This window comes from Melospiza georgiana, chromosome 3 (genome assembly GCF_028018845.1).
Source record: "Melospiza georgiana isolate bMelGeo1 chromosome 3, bMelGeo1.pri, whole genome shotgun sequence".
In the NCBI taxonomy this organism is placed as follows: domain Eukaryota; kingdom Metazoa; phylum Chordata; class Aves; order Passeriformes; family Passerellidae; genus Melospiza; species Melospiza georgiana.
Window position 1 is genome coordinate 45,317,292 of NC_080432.1, and position 14,352 is coordinate 45,331,643.

The 14,352-nt window shown below is 36.4% G+C and overlaps 1 protein-coding gene across 8 annotated transcripts in view; it reads right to left on the reverse strand.

Moving 5' to 3' along the window:
- CEP170 (centrosomal protein 170) overlaps nt 1–14,352 on the reverse strand; it is a 94,383-nt gene that overhangs the window by 57,525 nt on the left and 22,506 nt on the right. For all 8 annotated transcript variants that reach the window (XM_058019524.1, XM_058019523.1, XM_058019527.1 and 5 more), the window contains exons 2-7: nt 12,744–12,889; nt 7,820–7,909; nt 3,911–3,992; nt 3,284–3,339; nt 2,997–3,159; nt 204–338 (exon numbers count right to left, since the gene is read on the reverse strand). In XM_058019524.1, the coding sequence (XP_057875507.1) occupies nt 204–338; nt 2,997–3,159; nt 3,284–3,339; nt 3,911–3,992; nt 7,820–7,909; nt 12,744–12,848 (631 nt within the window). In that variant the 5' untranslated portion in view covers nt 12,849–12,889. The remainder of the gene's footprint in view (nt 1–203; nt 339–2,996; nt 3,160–3,283; nt 3,340–3,910; nt 3,993–7,819; nt 7,910–12,743; nt 12,890–14,352) is intronic.

Below are 14,352 nucleotides of genomic sequence, written 5' to 3' on the forward strand. Positions count from 1 at the left end.
ACACATTCTATGTGAAACTGATTTCTTTATAATAGTACAAATCTGTAAATGCACAGTTTCTCACAAAAATATGTTCTTCAACTACCTTACCTTTTAATAGGCTTTTATCTACATAAACTGTGAAACTTCCAAACATCTGTTTAGTTCCCTATTTAAGAATATATGCAGTTCAGTAAAGAGGAGAAATAAGACTACACACTTACCTGAAGCCCCTGTCTCAGGCATTTTCTCTTCATGCTTGCTATCTGGCTTACAACCACCTTTTTCATCAGCTTCATCTTCACCCCACCAGGCTGGCTGCCCATACAAAGGTGTCCCACGAGGCATGGCAGAAATATCTATAAAGCCAGCCCAAAACAGAGGAAATAACTTTTCTGTTTAGCTATGATATTTAGGTTAAGAATCACATGAAGAGAAAGTCATATGCTTGGATCATTTCTCCTGGAAGCTGAAGTGAAATGGATGCATGCATTTGCCTAAATACAAAACAAACTCGGAGGCCAGACAACTGATCTGGGTTCTAAATATAAAAGCTTACTAATGACCTGATAAAACTTCTGGCACAAATGTTTATGCAAAGGCAGCCACCGTCTCTAATTGTTACCCTGATATATCCGTAAATATTATTTCTTCTTTCAGTTTGAAGTCATCAAGACAGCAGAACATTCCTAAAAGCTGTTTGCTGCTATTTCTGTGAGAAGATTCTCATTCTTACCCACACTGACCTTTCAATGAAATCTGAACTCACTGCATGAAAAACTGATCAAATTTTGCAATGCTGCCAAGGTTCCAAATTGCTGACAGCTACTACAGAGTGCTGAAAGTTACCTTGTGCGTAAAACATTACTGAGCACAATCAATTTTACAGGTTGGGTTTTTTTTTAAAAGCATCAGTTGAATTATAGCACAACTAAAAGTGCTATAGCACATGGTTAAATAGATTTAATTACAAAAATTAAGTAAGAAAAAAACCACTGATATATAATGGAGATTTCTAACCTGATGATAAATTGCTGGGTTAGGTTTGACCTGATCTTTTGGACGAATACTTCACCCTACAGAGATTTAGCTATTCTAGTGTCATACAGATGTTCTGAATGTATTTTAAAGAGTCTTTATATAATAAAACATCATATGTTAAAATCTACCTTAGGTGCCTGTCTGTGACTTTTCTGATTAGGAATGTCAACATTTTTCAGTATTTTATACACTTGCAATCCAAAGATGATTTCATAGCCATGCCAAAGGTTTCAACATGATTTTAAGACATTAAGTACTTCCTTTTTACACAGCATTATGCCTTAGTCAATATAAATTAAAAAAAAAAAAAACAAAAAACCTTGATGGTTACATAAAGAATTTGTGGATGCCCCATCCCTGAAGTGTTCCAGGACAACATGCTGGATGAGGCTTTGAGCAACCTGGTCTGGTGAAAGGTGTCCCTGGCCATGGCAAGGGGGTGCAACCTAAGTGATGTTTAAGCTCTGTTCCAACCCAAACCATCCCACAATTCTATTCCTGTGCACTGAATTAGCAATAATGAGCAGATGTGCATTTATAAAGCAACAGTGAAAGAATCAATCCCCAAAAAGCTTAGGAGAGTTGCACTCAAATATAAATCCCTATCCCTGTTATTTTTGGAAGAGTGAAAAGAAAACCAGAAGGTGAGGATAAACCCCCGCCACTGTGCTTCTTTATGTACCCTTAACAAGATGCTGGATTAGCCAACAAAACAAACAGGTTAATTAAGTATACCACAGAATTCTGTATAGGGGGAAGAGAATTCTTTGAAGTGAGTCTTCTGGAAGAAGAGATGAAACCTAAACAAAACTGTTGAGCATTGATCTGGTTGGAAATCAGACCTAGACAGTTCCATATTAAGGAAACAACAATATTTGATCCCTTTCTCATTCTTTTGGTTATATCCACTACACTTCAGGAAGCCTCATGCTGAAGCTCATCAGAGAATCAGAGAATGGTTTGGGTTGGAAGGGACCTGCCATGGGCAGGAACATCTTTTGCCAGACGAGTTTGCTCAAAGCCTTGAGTACCTCCAGGGATGGGACATCCACAAACTCTCTGGACAACCTGTTCAAGTGGCTCACTACTCTCACAGTAAAAAATTTCTCCCAAACATCCAATCAAAACCTGTCCTCTCTCAGTTTAAAACCACCAGACCTAGTCTTTTTATCACTAGCTGCCTGTGTTAAATACACTCTCCCTCTTTTTTTCCCAACTCCCTTTAGGTACTGAAAGGCTGCTATGAGGTCTCCCTGGAGCCTTTCCTTCTCTAGGCTGAACAACTCCATCCCACAGCCTGTCTGCTCCAACTCCCTGCTCATCTTTTTGACCCTCCTCTGGCCTCACTCCAACAGATCCAAACCCTTCCCATACTGGGGGCAGCACAACCCACACAAAGTTAAGACAACCACAGCAGAGCCACCATGACACATTAAATAAATAGGAATGATGGTGTAGAAACAAGGCTGAAACTACAGTATCTACAAATCTTTAAACCACAATAGAACACTGAGGTTATATCCTGACACATCAAACAAAGAATGCTAGGAACTGCAAAACAAACAAACAGAACTCCCGCCCATTTAAAAAGGGAAAAAACCCCAAACCAACCAAAAGAAAATCAGTGCACTTAGTAATGGTAAAAAGTACAAACTGAACAAATACTTTCACTTAAACTGCAAAAAAATAGAAATTTTCTACCACAAATGCCACAAGTTTGTGATTTGGGCAAAGAGATATGCAAAAATATTAAAAAAGCCAATCAAATCTCTCTTTAAAAATGTTCTTAACATGTGGATGTTACCGTAAAAAAGGTAGAAATTAACTGCCAAAAACATTATTTACATCTAAACTATGGTTAAATGTTCATATATGTGAAATTCTTACTGTCCACAGAATTTCACAATCATTCTACTGAAGCAAATTAACATCCTTTCCAAGTTCTTGTGCTTCTGCAACAATAAAATGAACCTTACCCACTGATTTTTCTTCAGATTTCAGTGCTTCTGTAGTTTTGTGGTGCACTTCAGCTGTGGAGTCTGCTGCCTTGGACTCTGAGCTTTTGGAGCTGCTTTGTTTCGATCCTTCTGCCTCTGAAGATTTTTGGGATAACTGGAGTTGGCTTGAGAATTTTTCATGCTACATGATATTAAATAGAGAACAAAACACAAACCCTCAAAGAGTGGGAAAAAAAACACCTCTCTATGTCATTGTACATAACTGTACAATGACAAAAAAACATCCAGGAACTGCACATTGTTACCTTAAGTGCTTCTTCGGGGACTCTCATCTCTCCCCTGACCACAGTAAAAAGATTAGTATGTAGGAAATTATAAGGAAAATGCTGAAAAAACTCTGAATTCACAAGAGGATTTTACAGAAAAGTAACAATTGTGCAGTCTATTATGCCACTGGCATGGTGACAGCTTTCAAAACATGTCACTGTTAGGATACTGTGCACTATCACATTCATCAAAGCAAACGAAGTTATTGACTATATGTAAACAGAACATTGAGTGGATACCTTAGTGTTTTAATAATAAAAGCAATTTTTTTTCATTCAGCAGTTTGCTGAATATTTAATTGTAATCTTATCTGCTGGTATACAGCTGCATATGATACAAATATTTATATATCTGCCTCAAAGAAAAGTAGTACTCTTTAGCAACGCAGAAGATACACATTATGTTCTAAATCATAATTGAAAGTTGAGGTTTCTTGCAGTGAGAGACAATGAAATGTACTTTATCAGTAGTTCAGACCACGGTAGAATATCCTAAACTCTGAGATTTTAGCTAATACAGGCATTTTTGTAGCAACGACAACACTTAACACAACCATACTTCTAACAAGACAAGTCCATCCTGACACAGCATTTTTATGGCAAGGATATCATATCCAAATCTCAATTTATCTTCTAACTTCAGAGTGATGTATGTCTGTTCTGGAATCCTCACATCATTCACAAATGTCTGCAGAACAAATGAGGACAGAAAGAAATATCATTAAATTCCAAAACAACAAAATTAAATAATTCTATAAGAAAGTCTTCAGCACCACAAATTTTCTACTGGTGATTCACAAGGAAACCACAAGCTCAAATTGCCAACTGTTTAACAAACCATGTCAAAAGGAAGGTAAAACACCAGTTGATTACCAAGATGCACACTGGTCTTGAAAAATTCCTTGCATGTTCCATCTTGTTAGCAATATTCATGGAAGTGTTGATTAATGTTCCCTTGAATTAGCACCTCCACTTACTATTTTTCTTGTAGTTTGCTTTTTTCAACCCAAATTAAACGCCAGAATTGACTTATCATTGTATTTGTACAGCATTTAGCATTGGATATGAGAGTTCTGAGGCAGCTTATTTCTAAAAATTGTCAAAGGACTTAAGAAAACATGGACCAAGTTTGTGCATCTGAGTAACACCAAAAATCAGTGGTAAGAATTCAGTACATTGCAACCCTACAGGATCATCCTACGTCTAACTTAAAACTTCTACAACATGTACATGTTTCTAAAGAAACAGTTGGAATATGCCATTTTATAAGCACTCGGAAGTTGGAAAAACCTGAATCATTAAATAAGTCAAAAATCTGAATATTTGAATGGCTGTGTTTCTCATGAGTCTAGTATTACATGAACTGTGATTAGAGAGAGACAATCTCCTTCTTCAAAATAGTAAGAGGATCTTCCATTTAATTTTCTTTTCTTGAAGGAAAAGAATGTTTATTTCATTATTTTAAAAGCTGTTTACCTACTTCGTAAAAAATATCTTCCATGGGAAATAAGAACAAAAGGTACAACTAGTCACTGTTGTAAGCATGAAACTTTCAGGAAGGTTTCAGGCAAATTTATTTCACTTTAACATTTTGAGAGTCCAGGGCATAAACCTCTGTGAAGACTATCATCAAGGCACTCTGAATTTCAGTGAACCTACAGAATTTAGGCCACCTTGCAGAGATCTATGTCTATATCTATGCATTTTTCCTCCCAGGTCAGAGTTCTGAAATTCATGTGCAGACACAGCATAGCCAATGCAGGGAACTCCAAAGGCTGTGTGTGACTGTGAGTGCAGTTTACTGACAGCCTCATGCTCAGGACTGAAGTGACAGCATAGAACAACCAAGTCTTGGTTACTCTGCCACTGGACCTTTAAAATCTCATCACATGCTTTGGGATGCCAGACAAAGCTAGCTTGAAAAAGCTAGTTACTCTGTAAATAAAGAATCCTTTGCCCCTTTAAATCACTCCATTCACGTGATTTCTAAAGTTTATTCTTCAACTAGTGAGAGCCAACTGTCTTTAAGCCTTCATAAAGTTTGCTAAGTTTTTCAGAATCCAGTCCTGAAACATCAGTTTGCTATCCTGTAAATATTCCTGAGAAGAATGTTACTCAACAGGGCCATGGATCGTTAATACTTCTTCTGGTATGTTTTTGAGTTCACAAGTTCACACTTGAATTCTACTGATACCAGGGAAATAGTAATTACATACTAGCAACTGCATGCATTTGCCTCAGAAAAAAGAAATTCCTTCATCTTTCTTGTATGGAAAATAAAAAGAAAAACAGGAGTGTCCAGAATGAGTCACAACAAACTATCAGAAATACAATTTAACTTAATGTACAACTGGTTAAAATTTACTTTTGCCCTTTTTTTTCAAATCTTAGATGTCCAGGATAAAGACTTCTAGATTTGGAAGTCCACGAGAAAGTTCAGTGAAAAGGTTACAGTAGTCTGAGTGTGAATCAACCACACATGTAAGAATATTCAGGCATTAGGGCATCAGGTGCAATCATAGTCAGCTTGTGAAATTATAACACTCAGAACACTCAAAACCAAAACATAGGCACTAGCCACCTCCCCTTAAACTCTGAATTATCATGCGTGGTTAAAGTGCATTCTACCAGGAATGGAGAAATACTTTATACTAAGAAAGAGTATCTCTTTTGTTCTCAAAAGAGATGGGACCAACTAGAGAGATGCAAAATAAATCTTTCCATGAAGTATGCAAAATAAGACAGGGTAGCAGCTGCTGAAGCACTAGAAGAGGCACCTGGCTGCTAGGGAGGTGGTGCTCTCAGAGGAAACAGCAGCTAGACTAGAAGAATTATTACCTAGTTCACCATATGGCACTGAGCCATTGTTCTGCCACACAATTAAGTATTGTGTTACAAAAATAATGTTTTTTCTCCATTAACCTGAAACCAGGTAAGCCGAGATATGAAAGAAAAGCACAGTGGGAAAGTGACAGTAAGGAAAACACTGTGAAGACAAAGAAAAAGGACTGAACTCTGAGATTTAATATTCCTTGTCCCAAAACAGTGGGAAGAAAGTTCCTTTGATGTCTCTGAGTAAACAGCTCTGAAGCAACTGAAGCTTCACCTCAAACTTGAGAATGAATTAGATCAAGTGAAGCAAATCACTGAAAGCTCTTTGTATCAGAGGCAAAAAAGGAGTTGAATGAAGACCTTTTAACATATATTTCTATTCAATTCCAGTTTTGTGACAAGGCAACAAAAATCTGAAGGTATGCCTACTGACTACAAGAATTACACAACTAGGGAATAAAATCAAATGTCTCAGCAAAAATTCTATGTGCTCAACTTATTTTTGATCACTGCCTTGAAACAGCACACCAACTTTGAAAATACAGGGGCATATTAAATATTTAAGGACCAAAGTCCTTGTATGTCTACAACTGTTCAAAGGATATAGCCCTTCAGTGGTTTCACATGGAGTTGAGACTGACTATTTGGAAGGCTGAGTCAGTTACCTTAAAATACAGAAAAACTAATAGAGACAGTGGCAGAGTTTTATTTCAAAATGCACTTCAAGATCAAAAGGTAGCAACATGAGAGTTCATCTTCTATTTATTTAAGTACTTGACAAAACTATTCACTATCAGCAGCTTTCTAAGTATTATTCAAATAGGCAGTCACAGATGAACTCATGATTTTATTCTGTACATATTCACAACAGAGCCAAACATTTAAAGTTATAAAATAACAACCATAACTAGTGCAAATACAGAGGTCATAAAGGAGTATCTAAAGGGCTACAAAATGATAACAAAGTTACTATGTTTTTATTAATTTGCTATGATATCAAAAACTTTTATCAAAAGTGATTCTTAGCTAGACTTCTGAATATGCACTTCCTAGAAAAGCCTTAGAACATAAAATGTCATCCAAAACTTTGTATTTCCCATAACTTTGGATTTCTCCTGTATTAGTTTTCAATTACTTGACACAAATTATTCATAGAGATTTCTAATAAAAATTATTCTGAAAAACGAAATGCAAATACACTATTAGTTAAATTTATTTTCATACATGGTTATTAATAAATTATTTTTTCCACATATGTACAGTAGAAATACAGTTTAACATTCTTTTCTCTATTGTAACAGAAGAAAAAGAAATAGCATGTGAAAGAAAATCCATATCATAATAGCACATTTTAGAAATAGAAATATGTCAGGGCTTTTATAGTCAAGATTATAGTCAAGATTTTTTCTTTAATTCTGAAGTACATAAGTATTACACACTCCTTTCTATTGTTCTGAGTTTTTCCTATTACCAAAGCCCTCTCATTACCGGAATTAACAGCAGCCCTTTATAAAACATGCAGTGGAAAACCCCTGCAAAGACTAAACTTTCCTTTTGAATGTTCTCCCATTTCCAGACTCGCATTAAAAAGGTATTAATGTACAATTAACAATGGCTCGAAGAAATCCCAAAACAAAGATACAGAACACTATGGGGAGCTATCTATTTCTGATGTTAACTTACCCCATTCAAGCTGCCCAAATCCTTCACCAAGTGTTCATCTGTAGAGGCATCATAGTTGAGTACAGCATGTTGCTTGTCCACACTCCGTGACTAACATATATTAAAGAAAATAAAATAAGGTATTTGAAAACCGCATGAGGTGGCTATTTCTTAGAGCAGTGTGATTGTTCTCTTTCTACATAGCACATTTATTCAAATTATATTAAAAAGACAGTCCCACATACTAAAAGGATAATATCTAACCCAACTCCAGGTACCCATAGCAGAATCCTAAATTAATTCAAAATAATTATTTTCTTAATGTTTCCCTAAATATGATCAGTCAGATCCAGATATACCTCATCCAAAGCTTTTTTTTTTTCAGTCTAGGATCACTGATATTTAACCTAATATTATCATCTGCACTTTATTTGTTACACTGTCTCTTCCCTCTTAATAACATGCATCTTTCAAGTCATGACTATGATTTTGGGGTGTTGCTGTTGTCTCTCAAACTCCATTTCCTGTCACACATCTGGGATAATTACTGCAGCATACAAGCATTCCAAGTGTTTCTCCTTGATCTCAATTTCCTGAACCAATTAGCTAAAGTCTCTTCACTAAATGTCTGAGCAGTTCCTGAATTACTATTCCCATCAGTTCTGACTTTCTCAGTCCTCCCTTAAGCACTTCAGTATCCATCTATTTTTCTCATTAATTCTTTATTTTACATACAAACATCATCACACAGATGCGGAACAAGCCTGGCTACTATTTCATCCAAGAACAGCAGCTCCCCAACAGCCAAGTCCCTCTTTGAGCACTCACTCCTTGCCAAGTGTTTGCAGCCTGAGGTGCTGATGGCAAGCAAGGGATGTGGGGCTGGATGTGTCTCCTTCATGCATGCATATGGTCAGCAGCTGCACACCTTCAAGAGCTCCCAAGAGAATGGAGACCACAGCTCATCCTCTCCATCAGCCCAACTTGATCTTATGTTTGCTCTTCATTCTGCTAGTGCACTGTCACAAAATGACTGCACAGCAGCAAATTCCTTCCACCAGCATAGCTCCTAATTTCAAGTTTGCATCTTCTATCCTTGCTACTCAACTCATTTTTCAGGACTGTATTGCACAGTATGATACATTTCTGTCTGAGACTCCCATGACTTCTGTGTACCAGCATTTGTGGTCTGTCAGTTGTAGGACAGACCTGCCTTACCAAGTGCCCTGGCCAGTACAGGGCATCAGAACACACAACCATTACTCCTAAGGAAATGTTTTCTCTTATTGTAATCCCATAGTTATCACCTCACACTTTTTCCATTTCCTGAGACTTGCTACTATTATTTTCCTTATTTTCAATTTACTTTCTCATTCTTCCTGTCCATTTAATCTTATGACCACTGTGCTTTCTCCCCAAAGAAGTGAGATCACTGTTCTCCTGCTTATACTTACAATTTTATATTTAGACTTTTTATTTTGCTCTACATTTTTGAGGGATATAATGAGAGGGGGCAGGGTATCAAAGTGCAGAATAAGGAAGAGACAGACAAATGAACAAGCTGCCTGCCAATATAAGCTGCACTAATATACTACATCAATTAAATGCTTTTAATGGCAGATGAAGACACAGCAACATGGTTCATTTTCTACTAACTTAGTAACCTTTCAAGTGAAAACAATCTCAATACAATGAAATTCACTGATGTGCATGTTCTGCTGAGCCTACAATATCAAGCACACATTACATTTTTCCACACTCAAGTGGAACCACTGCACCAAGAATTACCCTATTTTTACCTAAGCTATTGAAAAAAAATTGAACTTCTCTGTCTTGTTATTCAAATATATACTGTATTAATAAAAATTTATTTAATTATATTTATGTGCTACATCCTATTAAAAATAAGTTAAAACAGAAAGGACAAGAAAAAAATCCTCAAAGCATCATGCTACTGTGTCACATCATCTGAAATGCTAAGAATGATTACTCAAGTCTGTGGTTTTTACAGAAACACTTGAAATTCCGCAGAACATCACAGTTCTCCTCAGGTTCAAATTACTTACATATAATTGGACTTTTTATTCATTTCAGCTGATCTTTGCAGGTGCAAAGACAGTGCAAGTCTTCTGAATGCCTTTTTTCCTTTGGCTTTGTTATTGCAGCCTTCCATTCAAATTTAAGGGCTTTTAAAATTCCTTTTTGTAAGACTGTGGTGCCCTGGCTGGCAGTAAATGCCACCCAGCTGCTCACTCACTCTCTGCTGCCCCAGCGGGATGTGGGACAGAACAGGAAGAGCAAAAGGAAAGAACCCATGGGTCAAGTTTCAGCAGCAAAGGGGAAGAAGGAAGAAGAAGTAAAACAAATCAAGTGATGAGAAGGCAATCACTTCCCACCTAACACAAGCAGCACAGTGCCCAGACAGGCTTTGAGTAGTGGGTATCTTCCCCAAAGCCCCTTCCTCAGATTTCACTGCCAAACACAACACAATATTTGTCACAGAATATCCCTTTGGACAGTTTGGGTCAGCTGTCCTCGTTTGTGCTCTTTCTCCACATTCTGTGCACTCCCCCAGTCAAGGGTGTGTAGGAGGAGCAGAGTGAGAATGCCTTGAAACTGCACACACACTGCTCAGCAACAGCCAAAAGAGTGGTGTGCTATCAACAGTGCTCTGGTCACAAATCCAAAACAGTACCATAATGGCTTCTATAAAAAAAAAACCCTACGAACCAGCCAGATCCAGTACAAAGATTTATATATTTCTGCAGAAATAAGAATCACAGAATAACTGCAGTAAAAGCCATACGAAAACTCCATCCTCAGTTAAAAGAAATTTCTAACTGGTGTTATTTTACATAGATACTCTTCAATTCAATCCAGACTACTAAGAAAATATTCAGAATACAGAATATTTTCTGTATATTGAGAAAATAAATGCACTCTTCTTTGCAAACCATTCTGATATTGAGAATAATGTATATTTTTTTCCTGGAGATGATTTCTCCAATAACATTCAAAAAGATTTCTAACTATAAGGTGAAAGAAGGGGTAATGTAGTATTTATCCACAAGCAGGCTGATGCATTGGAACAGTTAGGAACAGTTAGCTAAACAGGAAGACTTTTTGAACATATTTACAAAAAAAAGGTAGATCTGTATTCCCAGATGTGAACTAAACCTTTTAGAGCAACAGTGTTTACAGGTAGAGATCTGAGGTCTATCAAGCATGAAACAGAGTCAAAATTATTTTCATTAAGGCCTTTATAATATGTCAAGCAATTATGAATAAAAGCATTAAATTCTGCTTTCTTTATCATGCATTGTCCACATGCTTTGCAGTAAGAGAACAACCAAGTTGTCAAGAGTGGAGAGGAAGGTCTTGCACAAAGAGCTACACACACAGAACAAGAACACATTATTAGCTTCTCTCTTGGTGGGTTCCTCCCCCTGCAGCACTATGTGGTGTTACAGTCATGCTGGCATGTAGACCTAACATAGCAGCAGGCTAAAAAGAATATTCTTGAAATCCCCATGCCCCTTGATTTTTTTCACTAACTCTGAAGAAAATGCACAACAAATAATGTTTGTAAATAAATCAAATCTATTCACAGTATTAATCAAAGAGGCAGCTACCTCTGAAGGTGAAATTCTGTAACACAAAAGAATAAATGCTTCACTCTAAGGAGTGATCTACTACGGATGGCATAGCAGAGAAGAAAAAAGATGCTCTCTTATTTACAGAAAACAGCCCTCTAAAACAAGTCACTGGTAAAATAAAAGCATTTTTGGATTATAAGCTACTGGGCAGGAACCAGTGGAGTGGGGCTTTTTGGTTGCTTTTCTTTCATTGTTGTTTTGGATGTTGGTGGATTTATCTGTGCACTTGTTTGTTTGGGTTTTTTAAACACTTCCCACATAAATTACCAAGACATCATCCTATCTGTTTTTAAAGAGAAATCAAGAGTACTGCCAAGTGCTTTCTAATATCACCAATAAAATATCTCAATGCCTTCTGAGGCTGAGAGCCAAATGCAATTTACTAGAGATACTACATTCTGAGTAATAAATGTAGAATTATATCTCTAAGCACTTCATTTGCAAGTAAGACTCTAATTTGGCCAATAATGGCTGCATACACAACTTTTGGGAACAAAAACTCCAAAACAAAGTATTTTATTGAATGGTAGGAAGTGTTGAGAATATCAGTTTTAAGTTCAATCTTCCTAAGAGCTCTACACGAAACAATAAGAAGAAATTCCCAAAATACTACCATCAGTCATTAAAAAACAAATTAGAAAAAGGCAGGTCAGAGGACTACAGCTTTGACAGGGCAAAGTGCAAGCAATATGGCTACATAACAACACAGCTACACACATCTAAGAGCTCCACAGAGTCATCCTCAAAGTTGAGGAAGTTACTGAAGGATCAAGCTATTTTGACTTGTGTATTTTCAATTCTATTTAAACTGAGTCATTCAACTTCCTCAGAGACAGAGAAATACTCTTCTCTAGAAATTTCATTTTCCTTTGTACAACACAATCAGGCCATGGGGATAGAATTACATCAAATCACGTGACTAAATTAGATTACAAGCTGCTGAAAAAAGAAGGGTCCTTTCAAAAGCATCCAGCTCTCTTAACATTATCACATTTTATGGAACACAGTCTACTTACTTTACTGGTCATATTGCAAAATATATTTCATCTTCTATCCTTGCATTCTGCATTTGATTTATATGAAGAAAATGTGATTCTCTGTACTTAAGCAGTAACTGCACGATTGATGGCAAAAAATTTAAACTATTTTTTTTCCCTAAGGACACAAAAGATTCTTCAAAACAATTGCTCCCCAACATCTGGGAAATTTCTTTTTCAAAAGGAATGCATGAAGCTGGTGCACTAAGTTCATGATTTGAGCAGCTGCACATGGAAGGCTGAAGCAATTACCTGTAACATCAGCTCACAGTCATCTCTTCCAACAAAAATCATTTCTCGTGGCAGCCTATGTCGGGTGCCGCCACTGCTCACCAAAAACCAGGATGTTAAGCTCATTTTCTGCTTAGCTGATAAATCCTTGGCAAAGCTACGTCATCCTGCAGTGAGAAAGAAAGAGACAGAGAAATTCATTTTATTTATTTTTAGCTTCAGTTTCTGCTCAGCAAACACTGTGAGCAGAATACAAAAAGCCTCTGAAAATACAGCGTTCTCAATAGCATGTACTGAATCCAGCAATCACAGGAAGCGAGAGGCTTCAGATTTGCATACTCTCAGGCTCTGCTCCTTGCAATTGGGCAGAATTAACTGGTAACCTTCTGCAAAAGGAGCAAGCAGCTAGTTAATGCCAAAGTTGTATGTCAAGTTGTCAGAAAGTTTTTAGCATTTGACCACTGATTATCAAGATAATTGCTACAATAATGCTTCGCTATCACAACCAACAAACAGCTCTGTAGCAAACATTCACAAAATACAGCAAGTAACTTGCATGTCATGACATTTTCCTGTGAAAAAGAACCACCTCATCTGATTTTAAGCTCAAGTCCTTTGTACAGCACCAGTTCCATTAAATTAATGGAACTTTTGTTTCTTATTTAATCTCAGTTTTTCAGGATAAAACATCTATTGGAAATTTAACAGTGTGCATTTAGTATTGCAAACGAAGCAGAACAAAATGAACAAATTAGAATAGATTATCTGTAAGTATGAAATCCAAAAGAAGCATCCCTACAAAACTTTACCATTATTTATCAGTAAAAGATCCAACATATTCCATAAAACAGAAGAGAAAACCCATAGCTATTTAAAATGTCATAAAAATGGATAAAATCTTGTACAGAAAACTTCTTTACACAATATGATTTACTTGAAACTGGACAAAAATATGGTTAAATTTCTCTTTAAGGCAATTCAATGGCTAACAGTTGAAAAAAGCTTTAAGAGTATTCCAAATCTCTCCTAAAGAAAATGCAAGCCAAAGCAATTATTTCATTCATTCATAACCACACTGTATTCATTGAAAGGGAAGCTAAAGAAAATCAAAAGCAAGCAGCCAGCTTTTCTCTCAGTACCAAATAGCTGGCATTTCTCTTCTATTTATATGCCAATTAGTGAATTTCTGCAAGGTTAGCAAATGTACTCTAAGTAGACATAAGTCTGTAGTGGACTTGGGCATACTGTTGAAAAATACTAAGAATTCAGTGAGGTCCTCAAAATGAGAGCTAAAATGGAAACACTGAATAAAATGACAATACAAGCAGTATGCCATCAGACAAACTACAATCAAGGAGATACCACAAATCAGTAAAATATGTAAAGATAATGAAGTTTAAGTCAAAACAGCATGTGACATGACTAAGCAGATTTTTACAAAACAGTCAAAAGGTGGTAAAATGTACCAGCAGAGCTGCCAAACCAGTTTAAAAAAAAGTAATGCAATTCACATGGAAGAATTTAGAATGACTTAATGTGCTAAAGAGCTACTGAATAATAAAGTAAATATGCATTGCAACAGTATTCTATAGTAATACTTACAATAGAATTATCTTTCCACAGCTGTATC